Source organism: Hyla sarda, chromosome 4 (genome assembly GCF_029499605.1).
Source record: "Hyla sarda isolate aHylSar1 chromosome 4, aHylSar1.hap1, whole genome shotgun sequence".
Lineage (NCBI taxonomy): Eukaryota > Metazoa > Chordata > Amphibia > Anura > Hylidae > Hyla > Hyla sarda.
The window spans coordinates 399,718,219-399,741,718 of NC_079192.1; the positions used below are offsets into that span (position 1 = coordinate 399,718,219).

The 23,500-nt window shown below is 49.0% G+C and overlaps 2 protein-coding genes across 4 annotated transcripts in view; one reads left to right on the forward strand and one right to left on the reverse strand.

Moving 5' to 3' along the window:
- LOC130267470 (gastrotropin-like) overlaps positions 1 to 15,570 on the reverse strand; it is a 101,584-nt gene extending 86,014 nt beyond the window's left edge. Inside the window, exon 1 of the mRNA XM_056517336.1 lies at positions 15,480 to 15,570. The gene's annotated coding sequence lies outside the window, so the exon portion shown is untranslated. The remainder of the gene's footprint in view (positions 1 to 15,479) is intronic.
- PWWP2A (PWWP domain containing 2A) overlaps positions 15,061 to 23,500 on the forward strand; it is a 40,310-nt gene continuing 31,870 nt past the window's right edge. The window contains exon 1 of one of the 3 annotated variants that reach the window (XM_056517333.1): positions 15,061 to 15,163. In XM_056517333.1, coding sequence (XP_056373308.1) covers positions 15,120 to 15,163 — 44 coding nt within the window. In that variant the 5' untranslated portion in view covers positions 15,061 to 15,119. Of the gene's footprint in view, positions 15,164 to 15,618; positions 17,625 to 23,500 lie in introns of those variants that run through there. The other 2 variants (XM_056517331.1, XM_056517330.1) reach the window with 2 other exon arrangements.

Consider the following 23,500-nt stretch of genomic DNA (forward strand, 5'->3'; position numbering starts at 1 on the left):
ATCCTTTGTGGACCTGATGAAGGCGCATGTGAGCGCCGAAACGCGTTGTCCTAAAATATTTCAATAAATTTGTCCTGTGCAACCGTGGCATTCTGAGTCCGTTCTTGACAGCAGGAGCGCTCTACGCAAATTCCCCACTTTTTATCTACGCACTCTCCGTCAATACCAACCCCAGTGACCTATTACAGTCCCGGCCGCAATGCTCCGTTTACAGTGTAGGCCACTGTGCCCCAAAATAGTGCCAGTCACACGGCCTCCATAACATGTCCAGCAGCAGTTCCCTCTTAACAGTGCCAACCTCTGTTTCGAATAACACTGCTGGCAACAGTGCCTCCATAACGATGTGAGCCTCGCTGAACCTGTAACAGTGCCAGCTGCAGTGCCTTCATAACAGTGCCAGCCCTGGCCTCAACAGTGCAATCGCAAATATTCCCATAGCATTGTAAGCCACGCTGACCCCTAAACAGTGCTGTGTTAGAGGGTGTGATGCAGGGCAGATGGAATTACCCTAGGGGCAGATGGCATTAACCCCTTGTATGCGTGATGCCAGGGCGTGGTTTATCCTCAATACCACCCGAAGGTTTACCGCTGGATCCTGGGCTAGGCACGGGGCAATAATGACTCCGACGCCAAGTTACGGACAACGGTAGCTTTACTGAGTGACAGATAAAACAGTCTATACAGTTCAGCCAGGCCCTCGGAGGTGACCAGTGACTTCAGAGACCTTAAAGGCTTGCTGGGACTTGCAGTAGATTTGGACAATTTTATGATGACTGTGACTGACCTGACTTGACTTGAGACTGACTAAGCTGTGACTGTAGCTTACTTGTAGATTTGAAGGCTAGTGGCTGCGTGGTTGACTTGAGGCCTCCTATGGACTCCAGACACACTCTAGGACTTGACTGCACTGGACCTCAGCAAATACTTAACTGGAAATTACTTAACTGGATTATTCACGGTACAGAGCTGGTATTTGTCCTTGTCCCTGTGGCTGGCTCTTCCTCAGCGAAATTAGGAGCTGGTATTAGTTCAGGACTGGCTGGACCCAGAGTCATTGGCATCTGTGCTGGAGAGGCTGGAGACAGTGTTGGCACTCTGGAGACTGTTGTATAGGCCGGAGCCAACGGTGACAAGACTGGGACCGGCGTGGAGACTAGTGTGGGTTGAACCAACCCCGAGGTTGGTGAGACACAGAAGATCGCAGGCTGATTTTGAGAAAACATGGGGAAAGCCATAGATGGATGGATTCCCTCTCCCGGGACTTACTCTCTCGCAGGTCTGACAGCTGGAGGAGGTGGTCCTGTGAGCACTGGTAGATCTTCTTTGAGACATAACTTGATTAGATTCCGGTGAACGAATTGCGGCTCATATCCAGGTTTTTGCACTTCGTATACATCAGACTCACGATAGGGTACGGCCGTCACCATGTACGGTTCTGTCTCCCATATAGAGTCTAACTTGTGGGTCCTTGGAAACTTTCGTAGCCAGACTTTATCAACCAATTGGAGTGGTTTGGCAGAGGCATGACGGTTATAATCCTCTTGTTGTCTCTGGTATGCCTTGCCCATCTTCTTGCTGACAATTTCTTTGGCTTCTTGAATCCTTCTCTGGTGGTCAAAGACCCATATCAGGGAGGCTTGCAGAGAGTTGGCCGTTCCTCAGTCCGTTAGGACAGACTCCGGACACCAAAGGTTCTGCACCCAATTGGAGTAGAACTTCTGAGCCGCTGTCTTGGCTGTGAGATCTTTGACGGGTACTATGACAACCTATTTGGAGTAATGATCCACCATGGTGAGAGCATAAGTGTACCAGGACTGGGTAGGAGACAACTTGACATGGTCTAGCGCGACCAACTGGTTGGGCCTTTCACTCTGGATGGAATGAAGGGGTGCTCTTGCGTCCTTGCGCACATTCTTGGTGATGTTACAGACTGCACATTCACTGCACCATTTCGCAATGTCACTCCACATTGCGATCCAATAGAATCTTCACCTGACAGCAGCTTTGGTCTTATGGACCCCAAAGTGTCCTGACTGGTCATGGTATGCGTTGAGGACCATCGCCACGTCTCTTCGGGAAACCAGAACCTGATGAAGTCGATCACCAGAGACCAGATCCAAAGAATTTCGGTACAACAGTCCTTTGTGCACAGTCATTTTGTTACGCCTAGCGCTCCGGGTCCCCGCTCCTCCCCGGAGCGCTCACGGCGTCTTTCTCCCTGCAGCGCTCCGGTCGGTCCCGCTGACCGGGAGCGCCGCACTGTCATGGCCGTTGGGGATGCGATTCGCACAGCGGGACGCGCCCGCTCGCGAATCGCATCCCAGGTCACTTACCCGTCCCGGTCCCCTGCTGTCATGTGCTGGCGCGCGCGGCTCCGCTCTCTAGGGCGCGCGCGCGCCAGCTCTCTGAGACTTAAAGGGCCAGTGCACCAATGATTGGTGCCTGGCCCAATTAGCTTAATTGGCTTCCACCTGTTCCCTGGCTATTTCTAGTCTCCTCCCTTGCACTCCCTTGCCGGATCTTGTTGCCTTGTGCCAGTGAAAGCGTTTAGTGTTGTCCAAAGCCTGTGTACCTGAACTTCTGCTACCCATCCTGACTACGAACCTTGCCGCCTGCCCCCGACCTTCTGCTACGTCTGACCTTGCTTCTGCCTACTCCCTTGTACCGCGCCCATCTTCAGCAGCCAGAGAGGTGAGCCGTTGCTAGTGAATACGACCTGGTCACTACCGCCGCAGCAAGACCATCCCGCTTTGCGGCGGGCTCTGGTGAAAACCAGTAGTGGCTTAGAACCGGTCCACTAGCACGGTCCACGCCAATCCCTCTCTGGCACAGAGGATCCACTACCTGGAAGCCGAATCGTGACAGTAGATCCGGCCATGGATCCCGCTGAGGTGCCCCTGCCAAGTCTCGCTGACCTCACCACGGTGGTCGCTCAGCAATCGCAGCAGATTGCCCAACAAGGACAGCAGCTGTCGCAGTTGACCGCCACGTTACAGCAACTTCTGCCCCTGCTACAGCAGCAACCATCTCCTCCGCCAGCTCCTGCACCTCCTCCGCAGCGAGTGGCCGCTCCTAGCCTCCGCTTGTCCCTGCCGGACAAATTTGATGGGGACTCCAGACTCTGCCGTGGATTTTTGTCTCAGTGTTCCCTGCATATGGAGATGATGTCGGACTTGTTTCCTTCAGAACGGTCTAAGGTGGCGTTCGTAGTGAGCCTTCTTTCAGGAAAGGCCTTGTCTTGGGCCACACCGCTCTGGGACCGCAATGATCCTGCCACAGCCACAGTCCAGGCCTTCTTCACTGAACTCCGGAGTGTCTTCGAAGAGCCAGCCCGAGCTTCTTCTGCCGAGACTGCCCTGTTGAACCTGGTCCAGGGTAATTCTTCCGTTGGCGAGTATGCCGTACAATTCCGTACTCTTGCTTCAGAATTATCCTGGAATAACGAGGCTCTCTGCGCGACCTTTAAAAAAGGCCTATCCAGTCGCATCAAGGATGTGCTGGCCGCACGAGAGATTCCTGCCAATCTACAAGAACTCATCCATCTAGCCACCCGCATTGACATGCGTTTTTCTGAGCGACACCAAGAGCTCCGCCAGGAAAAAGACTTAGATCTCTGGGCACCTCTCCCACAGTATCCGTTGCAATCTACGCCTGGGCCTCCCGCCGAGGAGGCCATGCAAGTGGATAAGTCTCGCCTGACCCAGGAAGAGAGGAATCGCCGCAGGGAAGAAAATCTCTGTCTTTACTGTGCCAGTACCGAGCATTTCTTGGTGGATTGCCCTATCCGTCCTCCACGCCTGGGAAACGCACGCACGCACCCAGCTCACGTGGGTGTGGCGTCTCTTGGTTCCATGTCTGCTCCTCCACGTCTCACGGTACCCGTGCGGATTTCTTCTTCAGCCAGCTCCTCCCTCTCAGCCGTGGCCTGCTTGGACTCCGGTGCCTCAGGAAATTTTATTTTGGAGTCGTTTGTTAATAAATTCAGCATCCCGGTGACCCGTCTCGTCAAGCCGCTCTACATTTCCGCGGTCAACGGAGCCAGATTGGACTGCACCGTGCGTTACCGCACAGAGCCCCTCCTCATGTCTATTGGACCCCACCTTGAGAGGATTGAATTCTTCATTCTCCCCAACTGTACCTCTGAGGTTCTCCTCGGTCTGCCTTGGCTCCGGCTTCATTCCCCCACCATTGATTGGACCACCGGGGAGATCAGGAACTGGGACTCTGCCTGCCACAGGAAGTGCCTCTCCCCCCCTCCCAGTCCCGTCAGGCAAGCCTCTGTGCCACCCCATGGCCCCCGTCCTGGTGTCACACTGCCCCGTGCCAGGCCTCGCCCTCTGCCCTCCCTCCCCATTCCCACTCCTGCTGTACTGCCTGCCGTTGAGGAAACCCTCCATTCTTTCCCGGTGTCCTCATCCCAGGGGAGGCAGTTACTGGACAAAGAGAAGGGGAGACCTAAGGGGGGGGGTACTGTTACGCCTAGCGCTCCGGGTCCCCGCTCCTCCCCGGAGCGCTCACGGCGTCTTTCTCCCTGCAGCGCTCCGGTCGGTCCCGCTGACCGGGAGCGCCGCACTGTCATGGCCGTTGGGGATGCGATTCGCACAGCGGGACGCGCCCGCTCGCGAATCGCATCCCAGGTCACTTACCCGTCCCGGTCCCCTGCTGTCATGTGCTGGCGCGCGCGGCTCCGCTCTCTAGGGCGCGCGCGCGCCAGCTCTCTGAGACTTAAAGGGCCAGTGCACCAATGATTGGTGCCTGGCCCAATTAGCTTAATTGGCTTCCACCTGTTCCCTGGCTATTTCTAGTCTCCTCCCTTGCACTCCCTTGCCGGATCTTGTTGCCTTGTGCCAGTGAAAGCGTTTAGTGTTGTCCAAAGCCTGTGTACCTGAACTTCTGCTACCCATCCTGACTACGAACCTTGCCGCCTGCCCCCGACCTTCTGCTACGTCTGACCTTGCTTCTGCCTACTCCCTTGTACCGCGCCCATCTTCAGCAGCCAGAGAGGTGAGCCGTTGCTAGTGGATACGACCTGGTCACTACCGCCGCAGCAAGACCATCCCGCTTTGCGGCGGGCTCTGGTGAAAACCAGTAGTGGCTTAGAACCGGTCCACTAGCACGGTCCACGCCAATCCCTCTCTGGCACAGAGGATCCACTACCTGGAAGCCGAATCGTGACACATTTCCTCTGTCGCCACAGACATTTCAACTTATAATCACACTGGGCCCAGTGTAGACGGGTTGGTACCTTTTTCAACAAAAGGTAGTCCAACAGATTCCCCATGACTCGACTTTCATCCTGAAGAGTATTCAAGGTATACAGGTCTTCTTTAACCATTTTGGGCCTGGGTTCACCGTCCATCAGGGCGGTCACAACATTCTGGTTCACAAACCGTTGATAAAAGGGGGGCATCTCCACGTCTTCCCACACATCTGTGACAGGTGGTTCTTCGCCGGGGGTCATCAAAGACTTCAGGATTAACGTAAATTACACCCAAATTATTAATTATTAGTGACGTGTGTGTTTTTAAGATACGTGTACATAGTTTTTTTGTTATGCGCAAGTTTGACTTGTTTTGCTTCTAAGCGCTAAGCAGTTATTAACCTTGTTCTTCTCCCCAAATATCCAAATGTCATTTTGACATTATCTCTCTGCAAACAATTCAGTCTGGATTGTCACGCTGCACTGGTGGGGGAGAGGCTGATTTCTGTCTGGTTAGCTAATATTGAGCAGAAGATGTAAAAGAAGTCATTTTATCAATTAAAATATATATGATTATATATATTAAATCCATTACAATTTCCGCCCTTAGAATGGCTATTTTTACATTCTTTCCCTAACATGTAGTCCTATCTCATCTGTCCTATGTACTTCTCCAACTCTTTTTCTTCTTGCCGTACGTTAGATGAGTCATGGCTATTGCATGACCCCCCCCCCCCCCCCCTTGCCACAGACTTTGTACATAGATTTTCAGATGCTGTCCCTTACATATAGAATGATTCTGTATTCAGGAATTTCTGTAATGGGGTATATGGTCCATCATGGTATTCTTCTTCATAGTTGAGGTTCGTCATCATAGGAGTAGCATTGTCCATGGCTTTTTCACACATCTTCTTCAGGCATGGCAGCACACAACAGATGATAAATGCAAGTATGATAAGAATTGTTAGAATTGTTATTCCTATTTAAATCAACATCTTTTGCCACCCCCCCCCCCCATTCCATCAAAATATTGGTTCCAGGGGTCTGACACTCTAGAATTTCTTTTATGTTCCAATAAAAGGCTTTCTAACTTTTTTTTTATGGCTATGGTTACTTTAAAGTTGGGTCCTGTGTTATCTGGGATGTATGTACAACAGGTATCCCCAAACATTTAACATACCCCTCTTTTCTCGGGTAAGATCATATCTAAGGCCATCCTATTTTGAAACGTCATAGTAGATGTGGCGCTAAGCTGTTCAGCCTGTCCTTTGAAGGCTTCTATTGAAAATTTTACAAATCTTTGTAAATTGAAATAGATATAATTAATCCAGTCTACATTCTTATTTATGGTGACCAGGGGTAGTAGGAAAGATTCAAATCCTGCTTTTACTTGTGGTCAAGGCTCCCTTTAGGGACTTGTCGCCTGTTCCTATGGTGAGTTTAGTCAATGTGCATTCTCCAGTCCAGTTTCCTTCTAACCGGGTTCTTTGCTTCATATCTCCACACAACCAGTAAATATCACCTAGAGACTGGATTTGGCCTTGTAGTTTGGTTTTATCTATAACTCGACATGAGGAACAGTAACTATCGGTAAAGTTTCCCATGAATCTGCCTTGGTTACCTGGAATGGAATAGCAAGTATAGTTCCAAGGGAAAATGGTGATACCTTCTCCTGGTCTAGGGGTTTTGGTGGTTCTAGGATATTCCTTCTTCCACCATTCACAATTTGTGTGATTTGTGGAGCTATTGGTATATAGGCTGAGGAAGCATTCCTCTGCTTGTTTTGGTATATATAATGGGACTGTACCTAGATGAGGCCTGGTGCTACCACAAACATAACAGTTGGTTCTATTACTCTTCCCTGCTGTATACCTCATCCACTCGAGCCAAAGGTTAACATCTGAATATCCTGTTTCTATGGCCATGGTGTCTACGAAGGTGGGATTTGCTATAGCTACCATTTTCATGTAGGACTGGACATGTTGTTCTTTAGAATGGATTAGGGGTGTATTAGGGTCTCTCCATTCCCCTGAGCTATATATATCCTTAATTTCAAACCTTTTCTGGTGACTTTGGGTAGTCCCTCCAAACCACCAACCAAGGACATAAGTCCCTGCACCACCAGTGACACACACATATCCTTCCCCATATCCTATACCACTTCCATTTATTGGCTCCCCTTGGGCAAGCTAACATTGCACATGCGTCAAAAGCATAAGTGGCTATAGTGGTATTTACTGAATTAAACCAGAACCGTATTCGTCCCTTTTTCATAGTTATGGCTATCTCTGGGCTACCTAGAGCCATTGATACTACTGTAGACAAAGGATATGTATGATCTTCATGATTGGGTTTGACTGGTTCCTTTGTCTTCTGGCGTTGGCACCTTCTTGCAGTGGAAAGCGTGGATCCAGGTGTTCTTCCCTTCCACCTTGACTGAAGTGAACGTGGTACGCAGAACTTGGAATGGACCATCAAATCTGGACTCAAGAGGATTCTTTCTCACAAACTTTTTTACTAGTACCCAATCAACAGGCAATAGCTTGTGAGTCCCAGCAACTGGTTCAGGATCTGAAATAGAAGAAAACACTTGGGCATGTATTTTAGTCAACTCCCTTATGTGGCCACATAATTAGTTAGTGCATCAGACCATACTTGTAACTGCTGAGGATAGTAACACCCTTATCTTGGGGCGGTGTCAAACAAAATCTCATAGGAGGATAGGGAATACACTCCTCTAGGGGTGTATCTGACGCTATAGAGGGCAATGGGTCTATCGGGCCAAGGTTGACCATTTTTTTGGGACATTTTCAACGTTCAGCTTTTAAGGGTGCCATTCATTTTTTTTTACCTTTACACTTGCTCTGGGGGTGATAGGGGGTTTGGAAGGATATAATCACTCCTAGGGCAGACCAGATTTCTTTTGTCACCGTAGCTGTGAAAGCAGGTCCTTGGTCACTTTCTATGACTTCAGGTACTCCATTTCTTGGCCGTGGTCTTGGCTGTCATATTGGTTGGGTAGGCTTCCGGCCACCCTGAGAACATGTCCACCACCACCACAAGGGTGTATTAAAATCTTCGGCTCTTTGGTATTTGTATGTGCTCAATCTGTATCCTTTGAATCTGGTACTGTGGTCTGGCCAAGTGTTTCTGGGGTGTTTTCTCCATATGGCCTGGGTTGCACTTTGCACAAATAGCACAGGACTTGCAGTAGTTGTCTGTTAGTGGTGTAATTCCTGGTGCTGTGTAGTACTTTTGAATTAGGGCATTCATGAGAGTTTTTGACAAGTGGACAGCTCCACGTGCCCACAGTAACACTGCTTGGTACATACTTTTTGGTAAGCAGGGCTTCCTGTTATATTCAAATAGGCCAATCATATTCAACAGGGCTCCGTTCTGTTTCCATATGTCCTTTTCTTCAGGCCTTGCTGCCTCTGGTAGTTCTTTCAACTGGGATTTGTCTACTGGTAGGGTGTATAGGGCCAACATCAGGGTGTCCTCCAATCTGCTTTTCACTTCCTGTGAGTTTCTGGCTGCTTGTTTGGCCGCAGAGTCATTTTCGGCCGTATGCGGTTTCCCGGTCATAGGCAAAAACGCGGTCGACCACGTTTTTGCCTGCGGTCGGGAAAACGCATAAGGCTGAAAATGAAGCCGACCGGAGGCTGCGGTTCACTCCGGTCGGCTCATAGACATGCATTAAATATGGTTCCCTAATACGGCTGAGTGCGGGCGCCATGATTAAGCCCCGCCCCCCCTCCTCCCAGCCGTATACGGGAACCATATTTAACAAAACGTGGTGTGAACCCAGCCTAATGGACCTGTGGTTTGAGCAGGTGACACTTGGACAGTTTAATCTTCAGCTTATGCTTATTCAGGACTTGAAAGTTGTCTGACAGATGACTGAGATGTTCCTGGTAAGACTTAGAATACACGATGACATCGTCCAGGTATAACAAGACACTCTGAAATTTCAGGTGGTCCAGGCACCTTTCCATCAGATGCTGGAACGTAGCAGGGGCATTGCACAGCTCAAAAGGCATACTTTTAAACTCGAACAGCTCCATGGGTGTCAAGAAGGCGGTCTTTTCCCGGTCCTCCACGGCCATGGGCACTTGCCAGTATCTGCTGGTAAGGTCCAGGGTGGAGAAGTAAGCAGCAGACCCAAGGGCTATGAGTGACTCCTCGATCCTTGGCAAAGGATAAGCGTCTTTATGTGTAACGTTGTTCAGTTTCCTGTAATCAACACAGAAGCGGATAGTTCCGTCTTTCTTCTTGACCAGGACAAGTGGCACCGCCCAGGGACTCTGACTTTCTTGGATCACGTCCCCCTCTTTCATGTCGGCCAGCATTTTCTTGACAGTCTGGTACATGTCTGGTGTGACTGGACGGTGCCTTTCCTTGATAGGTGGACTGTCGCCTGTGAGGATTCTGTGCTGGATCATGGATGTATGCCCGAAGTCTGTATGGTATTTGCTAAAAGCCTCATGGTACCTTTTGGTGACATTGATGACTCCATTGACTTAGTCCCTTGGGGTAGTGTTGTCTCCCACCTGGAGTTGCGCCCACCAGGGCTCTGGAGAACTCGCACTGGGCCCTTCGGCCACTTGGGCTGCACGCTGTCGGGCCACCAGACATTCTGTCAAAATGTCCTTCGATTTTATGAGGTACAACTGGGCTACTGGGGTGTATTTGGGTAAGACAGTAGACAGGTTGACTAACTGCACCGGGACTCTCCCGTTGGTGACAGTGACAAGGCTTCTCGCAGCTCGGACAAGAGGATAATCTTCTAGTTGCATAGGTTCCAGCAGGGCATGATAGTCCCTTTTCTTGACTCTGGAACATGCACGACACCAGATGATAGTCTCTGTGTTGGCTTGTAAGGTCACTGACCTGATGTCTTGAATTTGTACTCAGCAGATTTCACCTTGCTTGTTGGCAAACTGTTCTGCCTGTAGAACTTTCAAGTGGTGCTGCGCAGCCCGCTGGCCTGAAGGGGACATATGGGGAAGAGAGGCATGCAAGGCATCTAACACTTCAGTGAAATAATTCTTCATAATGTTCATCCCCAATATAAACTCAGCAGACCCCTTTTCTGTCACTTTAGTTACAATCAATCCCTGCCCGCTAAGTACATGCTCTTCCAACTGAATGGTTGGCTCTCAGTATCCATGTCTGGGGACTGGTTGCCCATTTCCCGCAACTACTCTGAAGTTAGCATCATCAGGCTCACACAATAAACTAGCATCCCAATGCTGATAGAAAACACTTTAAGTATAGTAGACACTTGTGACCATGTATGTATTAACGCCTCCAATGGTACACCTTCTACAATAACTTTTACATAGTGGCAGGAGGCGACATAAAGTGAGAGTCCTGACTTAGGTAGTTCAGGGATTGGACCTGACGACTGTTTTCCTGAGGTCCGGTCCTCAACCTTAGGAATCTGCTTAAATCCCAGCATTGCATTTTCCAATGTCCTGACTTATTACAGTAAGTGCAAAAGGGTCTTTGAGTCCCTGTGGGTCTATTGGGTGGAGGATTGTGGTAGTTGGGATTGCGGGAGGTAGGAGCAGGGGCAGGTTTTCTAGGCAGGGGTGGTTCACGGTCAGGGGGAGCAGGCCGGGTGGCCAGCTCCTTTACAGCCTTGGTAAGTTGTTCAATTTCCTGCCTAACAGTCTGTAAGTGTGAGGCGACTGGCAAAGTAGATGGCCCTGGGGTGGGGACAGATGACAGTGGTGGTATAGGTCTGACTACCACCCCTAGTGTCTCTTGGATGGGTGTAAGGGGTGCACTAACTTCCTCTAACCTAGTCCCGGACTCGATCACTTGGATAGCCAGTCTTTTGAAAGCGGGGAATGACATATTAGGGTTTTGGACTGCTATCATTCTCAGCTGGGCTTTGTCCCATTTGTTAAGGGCCCCATCAATAAATCCGTCCATTAACACCTTGTTGTCCTGCTCGGGGTTATACCATCTAATTTTTGGACAGTCTCTAGGGCATTCTGCAGGGCTACGGTATATGCTCTCAAGGTCTCACCTTGCTTTTGCCGCCTTTCATACAGCCGGAGACGTACCTCTGATGGAGAATGTGACTCAAATACCTGGTACAGTCCTTCAAAGATCGGCTCTACAGTCGCCTTCTTGGAGGCTGGCCAAGTGCAGATTGTGAGCAATTACACCTGTTGATTAGGGGGGAAAGAGTAAAAGACAAACAAACTCTGGATCCTCTCTCTGAAGGTGAAGGGGTCTCCATTGTAGGTAGGGAGGACAGGGTTCCCCATGAATACCGGTGCAAACACTGGAACACCAGGACTGTTGATGTTGACTGCAGGCAGGGCGGTTAAGGTCCCGACTGCTGGGGCAGGTGATGACCTCGCTTCTGGAGATGAAGGGGTTCTATCGCCTGGTTGATCTGGAGAGCTGGGTTCTGATATCCTGTTGATTTTTGAGGGCGCTGTCGCTTTAAGAGAAATAAGCTGCATTCTCCTTTAAGATGCTTACTGTAGCGCTGCAGCGGCTTTGACTTGACAAATGGGGGTACTGTAATGGATGCTCCCCCTCTATTTTGCAGGCATCTGGTTATGGATACTCTTGCGACCAGACTTGCGGGCACTACCTGATTAATACTGACGGCTACGGGCACTGGAGACTTGATACTTACTATTGTTGGTGTTTGCAGAGTCTGCGCTGCAGCGGGTGCTTGACAGATAACAGCAGAGACGAGCGCAGCAGCCGGAGCTTCCAATATGGCTGTGCCCAGAGAATTTCCGGTTTTGGTCCTGTCGGCAAAATCTTTCCCTGTGTAACACAGGGTGGCCCTTTGGTTCCTCCTTGCTGTACTGAAGAGGCGTCACCATTGGGGACTGAGGGGGCGGAGCTGCGCGCACGGGAAACGCTGGACAAAGTTAAACCTTTCAGGTAACGACTCTCTACTGTTCACAATGGCAAATAACAATCATTTCTTCACCTCCCCCTTTATTTCACCAGTGCATCAGGTAAAACACTTTTCACTGACAAAGTCCCGTACACTTTCTGGCACGTATTTTATTCGCATCGGCCTGTGATTTTCTGACAATACTGGACACAGTTCAGACTGGGGGGGTACTTTAGACATAAGGCGCACACCCGTATCCTGTTCGTGGGATGCCAAAAGTTGTGGTAGAGGGTGTGATGCAGGGCAGATGGAATTACCCTAGGGACAGATGGCATTAACCCCTTGTATTCATGACGCCAGGGCGTGGTTTATCCTCAATACGACCTGAAGGTATACCGTTGGATCCTTGGCTAGGCAGGGGGCAATAATGACTCCGACACCAAGTTACGGACAATGGTAGCTTTACTGAGTGACAGATGGAACAGTCTATACAGTTCAGCCAGGCCCTCGGAGGTTACCAGTGACATCAGAGAAATTAAGGGCTTGCTGGGACTTGCAGTAGATTAAGACAATTTTACTTCAGGCCACTCTGACTTGACAATAGATGACTGTGAATGACTTGACTTGACTTGAGACTGACTAAGCTGTGACTGTAGCTTACTTGTAGACTTGAAGGCTAGTGGCTGCGTGGTTGACTTGAGGCCTCCTTTGTGCCCCAGACACACTCTAGGACTTGACTGCACTGGACCTCAACAAACACTTAAAGGGGTATTCCGCCCCTAGACATCTTATCCCCTATCCAAAGGATAGGGGATAAGATGTCAGATCGCCGCGGTCCCGCTGCTGGGGACCCCCGGGATCCCCGCTGCGGCACCGCGCTATCATTACAGCACAGAGCGAGTTCGCTCTGTGCGTAATGACGGGCGATACGGGGGACGGAGCAGCGTGACGTCATGGCGCCGCCCCTAGTGACATCACGGCCCGTCCCCTTAATGCAAGTCTATGGGAGGGGGTGTGACGGCCGCCACGCCCCCTCCCATAGACTTGTATTGACGGGGGCGGGCCGTGACATCACGAGGGGCGGAGCCGTGACATAACGATGCTCCGGCCCCTGTACCGCCCATCATTACATGCAGAGTGAACTCGCTCTGTGCTGTAATGATAGCGGGGTGCCGCAGCGGGGATCCCAGGGGTCCCCAGCAGCGGGACCGCGGCGATCTGACATCTTATCCCCTATCCTTTGGATAGGGGATAAGATGTCTAGGGGCGGAATACCCCTTTAACTGAAAATCAAGAGCATAAGAGAGCGAGAGCTAGCTCCAGCCAGGGCTTATATGGGGGAGACTAGGAAAGGGTCCCATAAGTCACCCTTAGGTCACATGGTCACCGATACCTCACGGGGTTACACTCACATGACAACTGGTGATCACATGTTAACATTTCTTAAAGCAATAACACTCATATACATTTTACAGTATAACAGCAGAAAATATATATACATAAGGGGACAAATAAGGGGCCAGGGGACACTGCAGGGAGGCTGCCTGAGAGGGCAGCAAGGGTACAGGAGTATAACGCCTGTACTAGGCCCCCACAATGCCAGCCATGTTGTCTCTGTACCAACAGTGAAAGCCAGCATACCCTAATAACAGCGACGACCACACTGTCTACAAAATACTGCCAACCACAGTGGAACCAATAACAGTGCTAGGCCTAGCGCCCCAAAAAACACTGCCAGACACAGACCTCCATAATGGCACCAGCCGCAGTGTTCCAAGATCAGAGCCTTAAAGGAGAACTCCAGAATATAAAAATTGTCCCCCATACTTCCAGCAGTAAAAAAATAAAGATGTACATGCCTTCCTTCACTCCCCAGGGGCCTCCAGTAACCGGCTCCGGTTTCCGCCGCGATCCTCTACCTGGTTGCCGGTGGTCGGCGAGTCATACTGAGCTCAGCCAATCACCGGCCGCAGTGAAGTCCCGACTCGGCCGGCGATAGGCTGAGCGGCAGTGTGACGTTTTAGGCCCCGGCAGCAGGTGCCGGTGTAGTGAAGAATTGTGTCTTTAAGCATTCTCGCCGCTCAGCCTATCGGGACTTCCCTGCGACCAGTGATTGGCTGAGCGCAGTATGACTCGCCGACCACCGGCAACCAGGAAGAGGATCATGGCGGAGACCGGAGTGGGTTACCGGAGGCACCGGGGGAGCGAAGGAAGGTATGTACATCTTTATTTTTTCACTGCCGGCAGTATGGGGGACAATTTTTATATTCTGGAGATCTCCTTTAAAACCATTCCTGCCATAATGTCACAATAACAGTGCACCCATAATAGTTTAAACTATTAAACTAGCCCACAATAAACATGGACACTCAGCCCAGATGAGTGTGCATGTTTGCCTTAATGTGGAGAGCAGAGACCCATTTGACAGTAATTTAGTGGCTAAAGGAATTGAAGGGTTAATCCTCCAACATCTGCCATTTGGGAAAAAGTTGACAGGTGTCCATGCACATAAAATTGACGACATGGTATGAATTTCATCTTGTCTGTATGGTCAGCTTTCAGATAGGATAGCTATGGCTGAACATTTGAGCTATCTTTCCCGATACCCTCATACATATGAACACTCGCTTTGGTTGAGCATTCATGTCTTCGAATGGAGAGAGGAGCGAGAGTTGCTGCCAGACTTCCTTAAGACTTATCTTCCCAAGAACAAAAAGATGGGGCAGTTGAAATCCAACTCTCCTCAGACATCACCTGTCGGGAGAGAGTCATGAGGATCTCATATATACGTTAAATGGATGGCCCATCCCGCCCAAATTGCCAGATTTTGCTGACACGTGTCTAATGTGAATAGGGGCCTTTACTCTTAGGCTTATATAGCATCTGCATGGGTTGCCCTATTGCTGTACACAGCCCGGTCATGTTTTCTTGTACTGTACTAGTCCCTGTTAATGCGGCTCAATGTGTTACTATGGCAACCAAAGTGGAAGCGTCACTATAGACGGCGTGACAACATGGTGACCAGTGACCAGGTTCCATCTTTGCATGTTGAGTCAAAGATGGTGGATACTACAAGAAGCGGGGGGATGGTAAGAGTAATTTTATTATTATGTACCTTTTATGAAGGTTTTTCTACATTTCAGAATTGTATATTTAATATTTATCACATTTTTTTTTTCTTCTAATAATTATTGACAAGATTTTCATTGTTTTACAAGAAGAAGAGCAGTGTGGAAGAGCATAATAATATGGCAGCAATAACCAGCAGCACACATCCTATTATTAATGCTCTGCCTCATAAAAACACCAAGGCCATGCTGCTTCCATCTGCTGCATTATTGGTAATAGCAGTTGGCTTGCTGCCTAGCAACAAGACCAAAAAGATAGAGAAATGATTGATTTTACCCTCGACCAATCAGCTTCACGCCTCTCTAATGATTGACATCGACTCCGGCCAATGAGCGCTGCGAGATCTTATCTCATCAACCAATATGCGGGCAGCTTTCTTTTTTACCTTGGGAAAGGTAGCTGGGACCAGTCTTGATGACAGCCAATGAGAAGCGCCGCTGGCTTCCTAGCGTTTGATTGACGTTGGCTTGACCAATAACAACTGGATGTTGTCAGTCAGGGGGCGGGGTTAATGTCAGTCTCTCAGGACGAGGATCGATTTGCCCGTGCGGTTGAGGGGAGGGGGGGGATAGACGCGAAAGAGAAAATGGCGGCCGCTGCTGGTGCGCCTGGTTCGGGGGAGGGAGGAGAAGCCGAGCCAGACAGCGAGCCGATTTCTGGAGATGATAGGCCGCGCCACGAGCAGACTGAGGCCCCGGCGCTGCACGGCCCTACAGCAGAGGAGCCTGGCTATGAAAAGGCCTTGGATACGGAGGAGGCCGGGCATGGAGAGACGGGGCTGCGGCTAGCTGAGCCCGAGGAGCTGCCGGAGTGTATAGGGCCTGAGGTAACTCACTGGGAAAGTGAAGAGCAGGAGACCCCGGCCGACCTGCAGGTCTTACCTGAGGCCCTGAGGGACATGGAGGCCCAGGGTGTGGTGGACACTGGACATGAAGCAATGGAGGTAGTAGAGGAACCTATGCAACTGGGGGAAGACTATCATTGCCCTCCTGCACCCTGGCATGGTGGAGATGCCCTCGAAACCATGGTGCTGGAAGAGACCAATGACAGCGAAGGGCCCCCCTTTACGGCAGAGCATCCCTATATGACGTGTGTACCCTCCCCCCAGCCTCAGGTCACCTCCAATCCAGTACATCTAGCTTCTGAGCCGGTCTTGGTTGTGGCCCCGGAGGTCCAGATCCTGCAAGAATCGGAGATCGCATTAATAGAGGATTCAACCCTACTCGAAGCCCCCCATGTGCCGGAGACGGACTCCCAGCTAATGCAAGTTTTTGCCCCTCTTGAGCTAGAGGGGTCACCGTGTACCACTATAGAGGAGGTCGGTGCACCCCCAAGGGTGGAGACTCCTGATGTCGTCTTACAGGTTCAAGAGTCTTCGTCAGAAGATCAGATCACTCCATTGCCCAATGAGGAGCAAGAACTGGCCACGTCCCTGTCTGAGGTGGCCACGTCCCTGTCTGAGGTGGCCACGTCCCTGCCTGAGGTGGCCACGTCCCTGTCTGAGGTGGCCACGTCCCTGCCTGAGGTGGCCACGTCCCTGCCTGAGGTGGTGTTAAACTTATGGGAGGAAATCCCATGTACTTTAGATGAAGAAACCATTGTAGAGACGCAAGGCATCTCCAGATCTGCCCAGATTGTGGCCGATTTAGTCCAAGAATTTTGCACAGAAGTCTCTGACCTGCCACAAATCAATGACAGTAAATGTGGCCCTGAACCATTTCCTCTACAAGATGATGATAAAGAGGAACAAATCGGTGGCATGGAGGTTGTAGAAGATGCCAAGGCCCATCCGGAATCCATGCAATGTACGGAGGTGGAAGTGGAAGTTTTCTTGCAAGATTCGGACAGAGGGCATCATTCGGACGGCTCTGCGCTGTTGATGGCATCTGATTCGCTGGAGGATGCCGCCGCCACCACCACCACGTCTCTAATTGACAGCGGGATCAGCTCTGAACTGACGTCCGCGGAAAAAGAGCTGGACTCTCAATCCAGTCATATGGAAACAGAGCCGAGCGTGGACAGTAGCTCTGACTGTACAAAGCTGGTGTCTTATTGCCAAGACGTGGAATACGATCCTTTTTATAGGGACACTAAAATGGACGACTCTTCTAACTCTGAGGCCAACGTGGTGGGAGAGGAAGAGTGCCAGGTGTCAGTGGCATCGGTTGATGTTGTACAGACTACAGACGCTGCGGAGGAGCCTGTGCTTCTTCCTTCCCCTAAGGCAGAAGCGGACACGTGTATGGACAATCCCGATCCTCTGTCTGATGTGGAGAGACTCGTTGCTGGTGGAATTGATGATTTGGTCCCTGGTTCTGAAGTTCAGGTTACACTCGATCACATCATTCAGGACGCATTGGTGGTTTCCTTCCGCCACGGAGACAGAATCTTCTCAGGGGTTCTAATGGATCTGTCAAAAAGGTATGGATAGAAGAAATGACCATTTTCTTGTGTTTTTTTTTTTTTTTGTCTTTTATTTTTCTTTTGCAGGAATGAACGGCAATGCCACGTTGTCAAGGTTGTCGCATCTTTACAGATCTAGAATGTGGTCTGGAAAGCTGGTCCTACTCAGATTCTCTAGCTGTTGTGAAAGTACAGCTCTCAGCATTAGGGCATGCTGGGAGTGGTAGTTTTGAAGAGCCAGAGAGAGACTGACTGCGGAACTGTCCTTTTTAAGGGGTTGTTTAGTGAAAGAAACAATCTGTGTATGAGGTCAGAAATATAACATATTAATGTTTTTAGCCAGAGTGTAGAGATCTTCCATATGAGCTGTCTTGTAGCTGTTTAATCACGTCACATTCTGACTGCAGAGCTTCTGTCCCTGCTCCCCCCCTGTCTACTCAAGATAACGCCAGTGATGTGAAAAGGGGAGCTCTTATTACTGCTCATTAGATTTGACACCTTAGGTAAGGCAGCAGGAAGCCTTTCTCAATCACAGTTTGTCAAAACAAGCTCACTGTTGTCTTATCAGTCATAGATCTAATGAGCAGTAATATGTGTTCCCCCTGGACATTACTGGTGTATATACACTACCATTATTTCATCTGACTCGGTGAGTGCTAGGGTCTTCTTGCGTCTGTAATTTTTGCTTTGTGAAGCGGCCATGTGCACTGCCACCATTGCAGTTGTACACTTTTTCAGTATTTTGGATTATCAGACCTGTGGTCAGGCCGTGACTTGCAGCTGTAATGCGTGAAACTGGCCTTCAGCTTTAGGGCATTTCATGCATAAATGCAGAATTTGCAGGACATGACACCATCTATTGGTAGCTATGGTCACGGGAAAGCAGGCTGCTTTGTCCTGTCACTGCATTGTTTGTTGAGCCACTTCTTACATCTTTGCAATCCGAGAAGTCATGGCTGTGCAGCATTACCTGGGTCAGGGTTAGCGCGGTCAATTGCCTGCTTAGTAGGGATGGACAGATTATCCGTTTGGCCGATATTATCGGCCGATAATCACGATTTTGGGCATTATCGGTATCGGCAATTACCTTGCCGATAATGCCCCGCCCCCACCGCACCGCCCGGCCCCATTGTCTCCCCCATCCCCGGTTTTATAATTACCTGTTCCATGCTACTTCTGGCTCCTGCTGCGTCCTGCGTTATGCTGTGCGCAATGACGAGTGACGCGACGTCACCGTCAGTGCGCACAGTGACAGCTCAGGAGGACGCCACCGGAGCCAGATGTAGAGTGGACCCCGGGAACAGGTAATTATAAAACCGGGGATGGGTGAGGCAATGAGGCCGGGGGGGTGCGGGGCGGTAGGGGGCGTGGAGCTGTGCGGCGGTGGGGGGGAGCGGTGCGGCAGTGGGGGGGGGGGGGGGTGGCGCGATAGGACTCAGGACCCCCGGACAGGCAGGGGGAGAGAAGCGGGTGGCGGTGGCGGTCTCTGGCAACGCAAAAGCCACTGCAGTTCATTGATTTAAAGCGCCCGCTTTAAATCAATGATCTGCAGCTGTGTCGCGGGGGGGGATAAATAGCTGATAACTTATACCGGAATATCGGTATAAGTTATCGGCTATCGGCCTTATAACCTCCACCGATTATCGGTATAGGCCCTAAAAAAAAAAAACCATATCGGTCGATCCCTACTGCTTAGCCTATCGGTGACTGCAGCAGCATCCTGCCTGATGGGGAAATTCCACGTTCTGACCCTGGAAGTGCTCTTCAGTGGGACTGGGGTCTGTAACAACAGAGGGGGATGAAGAAGGTATTTATTGGAGCAAATGAATATTCACATGTACAGTATCCTGTGCATATTTAACCCCTTAATGACGCAGGATGTAAATGTACATCCTGGTGCGGTGGTACTTAACGCACCAGGGCGTACATTTACGTCCTATACATGACAGCCAACATTGGAGCGTTGCTCGGGCCGTGTGCGGCAGGTCCCATCTGCTTTTAAAGCTCTCATACCACCGCTTATACAGAAAAATTAAAAAGTTAAAGGTCAGCAAAATAGAGGAATTTTAAACGCTCTACTTTGGTTAAAGTTTGCTATTATTTTTATTTATTTTTAGCGATTATTTTATTTTTTAGAGGTATAATAGAAAACTATGTAATCATGGGTATCATTTAATCATATTGACCCACATAATAAAGAACACAGGTCTAAAGTGTACAACATGTAAACGAAACCTTCCAAAATTAGCAAAATTGCGGTTTTCTTATCAATTTCACCGCTCAAATAGTATTTTTTTTTTGGTTGCGCCATACACTTTATGGTAAAATGAGTGATATCATTACAAAGGACGACTGGTCGCACAACAAAGTCCCATACTAGTCTGTGGATGAAAATATAAGAGTTATGATTTTTAAAAGGCTAGAAGGAAAAAAACAAAAACTTAAAAATAAGTCCTTAACCCCAATTTTTATTTTTGCATTTTCTTTTTTTTCCTCTTCGCCTTCTAAAAATCATAACTCTTATATTTCCATCCACAGACCCATATGAGGGCTTGTTTTTTGTGTCACCAATTGTACTTTGTAATGACATCAATATTTAAAAAATATTTGTGGGAAAATTGAAAAGAAAACCGCAATTTAGCAAATTTTGGAAGGTTTTGTTTTCACGCTGTACACTTTACGGTAAAAATGACTGCTTTTCTATAATTGTACCACTTAAAAAAAAATCTCAAACCATTTTAACAAAATTAGTATGTTTGAAATTGCCCTATTTTGACCACCTATAACTTTCAAATTTTTCAGTATATGGGGCGATATGAGGGCTAATTTTTTGCGCCATGATCTGTAGTTTTTATCAGCACCACTTTTGCTTAGGTTTTACTTTTTATAAATTTGAAATTTTTTTTTTTTTTTGGAATAAAATGTGACAAAAAAGCAGCAATTTTGGACTTTTAAAAATGTTTTTTACATTTACGCCGTTCACCGTACGGGATGATTAACAATATATTTGAATAGTTCAGACTTTTACGCATGCGGCAATACCAAATGTGTATTTTTTACGCTTTTTCGGGTGTAAAATGGGAAAAACGGACGTTTTACTTTTTTATTGGGGGAGGGGATTTTTCACTTTTTATTTTTTATTTTTTTTACTTCTTTATTTTACACTTTGTCCCCATATGGAACTATTCATTGCAATCAGTTGATTACTAATACTGTTCAGTCCTATGCATAGGATATAGCACTGATCAGTATTATCGGTGATCTTCTGCTCTTGTCTGCTCGATCTCAGACCAGAGCAGAAGACCCTGGGAGACCTCAGGCCACCATGCAGGATGATCGGATCCCCGCGGCGGCGATGCGGGCGATTCGATCATCCATTCAAAGTACCATACTGCCGCGATCTGTATTGATCACGGCATCTGAGGGGTTAATGGCGGACGTACGAGCGATCGCGGATGTCCGCCATTACCGGCGGGTCCCTGGCTGCTGATAGCTGCCGGGCATGACGCAAGCACCGCTCCGGTGCTCACGATCATGGCGGTGCGTAAATGTACGTCATGGTGTGCTAAGTACCACGTCACCATGACGTACATTTACGTCCATTGTCGTTAAGGGGTTAAAGGGGTACTCCGGTTGAATTAAAAAAAAAAAATTTAAATCAACTGGTGCCAGGAAGTTACAGATTTGTAAATTACTTCTATTTAAAAAGCTTACACCTTCCAGTATCAGATGCTGTATACTACAGAGGAAGTTCTTTTCTTTTTTAACTTCCGTTTTGTCTGACCACAGTGCTCTCTGTTGACACCTCTGTCCATGTCAGGAACTGTCCCGAGCAGGATAGGTTTGCTATGGGGATTTTCTTCTACTCTGGACAGTTCCTGATATGGACAGAGGTGTCAGCAGAGAGCACTGTGGTCAGACAGAAAACAACAACTCAACTTCCTCTGGCGCATACAGCAGCTTATAAGTACGGAATAAATTTACAAATCTGTTTAACTTTCTGGCACCAGTTGATTTTAAAGTGATTTTTTTCCCCATTGCAGTACCCCTTTAATGTGCAGGATTTGAAGCTGCAGATTTTATGCTGTTTATTAATTGTTTACATTTAACAGTGCAGCATAAAACCTGCAGATTTAAATTCTGCGCATCAAATATGTGCAGGATACTGTGTGTGAATAGACCCTTATGGGTTCATTCACACGTACAAAATCATGCACATGTTTGATGCAATGTAAACTCATTGAACACGGTTTTAAATCTGCAACTTTGAATATATGCAGGATATTGTACTTGTGAGTACACCCTTAGGGCTCGTTCACACAAGCAGAGTTTGGTGCCGGAGTGCTGCGTTTTTATTTATTTATTTATTTATTTTTGCCTAATTTTCCTCATGGGTGGCAAAATCTGCAGCAAAAAAATGCATGTGAACTGACACTAAAGGGTTCTCAAGGATTTATCTATATTATTATTTTTTATTTCATTATTTATTTTTGATGACTTATCCTTAGGATAGGCTATTAATATCTCTTTGGTGGGCAGTCTGCTGATTGAAGGGGTTCCTGCACTTTAGTTAACTGCGGGGGGTCCGACCGCTTGGGGCCCTCCGCGATCACCGGGACAAGACCTTGGCGCTATCAGTGAGGAGCGCATGTCGTCTACCGGTAGACTGCACTCGCTTCATTTCTATGGGAGCACAGATGATGCCCGAGAACTGTACTTGGCTCTTTTCTGTGCTCCTATAGGAATGAAAGGAGACTGTGCCGGCTGCAGCACACACTCCTTACTGAGCATCATGTCCTGTCCTGGTGATCGTGTGGGGAGGGGGGCTTCATCGTTCGGACCCCCCACCCGATCAGCTACTTATTCCCTATACAGTGACCTCCCGACCTACGATGGCCCCGACATACGATCATTTCCCCATACGATGGTCTCTCAGAGGCCATCACATGTTGAAGGCAGCATCACCATACGATGCTTTTGTATGTTGGGGCCATCGCATAAACGGCTATCCGGCAGCGCAGACTGCTTCAGCTGCCACCAGATAGCCATTTACGGTGCCCCGTGTGGTCCGCTGACGATCACTTACCTGTCCTCGGGGCTCCGGTGCGTCCTCATCGTGATCCCCTGCATCGTCGGCGCTCTCCATCGTCGTCATCACGTCGCTGCGCACGCCGTCCCGTCATCCAATAGGAGCGGCGTGCGTAGCGACGTGATGACAGTGACGGAGAGCGAGGATGCCGGGGAAGCAGAGGCCTTGCCGGAACGTCGGTGACACCCCGGGGACGCGGTGACAGTGATGGAAGGCGACATCCAGGGCAGTGTTGACGAGCGGTGACTGTCCGGGGCGGCGGGGACACGTGAGTATAACCTCCAATACCAGTGGTCTACAACCTGCGGACCTCCAGCTGTTGCAAAACTACAACTCCTAGCATGCTGGGTGTTGTAGTTTTGCAACATCTGGAGGTCCACAGGTTGTAGACCACTGTCCTATACTTAACATTGCACGGATCCCTCAACATACGATGGTCCATTTGGAACGGATTACCATCGAATGTTGAGGGACCACTGTATTGTGGATGGGGGATAAGTTGTTTTTTGCCGTCGATCTCCTTTTAAAGTCATTTGGACGAACTGCAATACCAGATAAAGCCGCTACCCAGTGTACCGCTGTGTGCTTGATAGGAATTGAGGAGCAGGGGTGCATCAGACCCCCTACTGATTGGACATTGATGACTTATCCTAAGGCTAGGCCATAAATAAATACAAATAAGAAACTCAAAAAAATGGAGAAAACCCTTTGATTTTGCAGAAAACTAAGGGCAAGTAGGGCAACTAAATAGCTGAGAATTAGGCTGAGATCTCTTCCCTGTGGAGAGGAATATAAGCCAATGCCA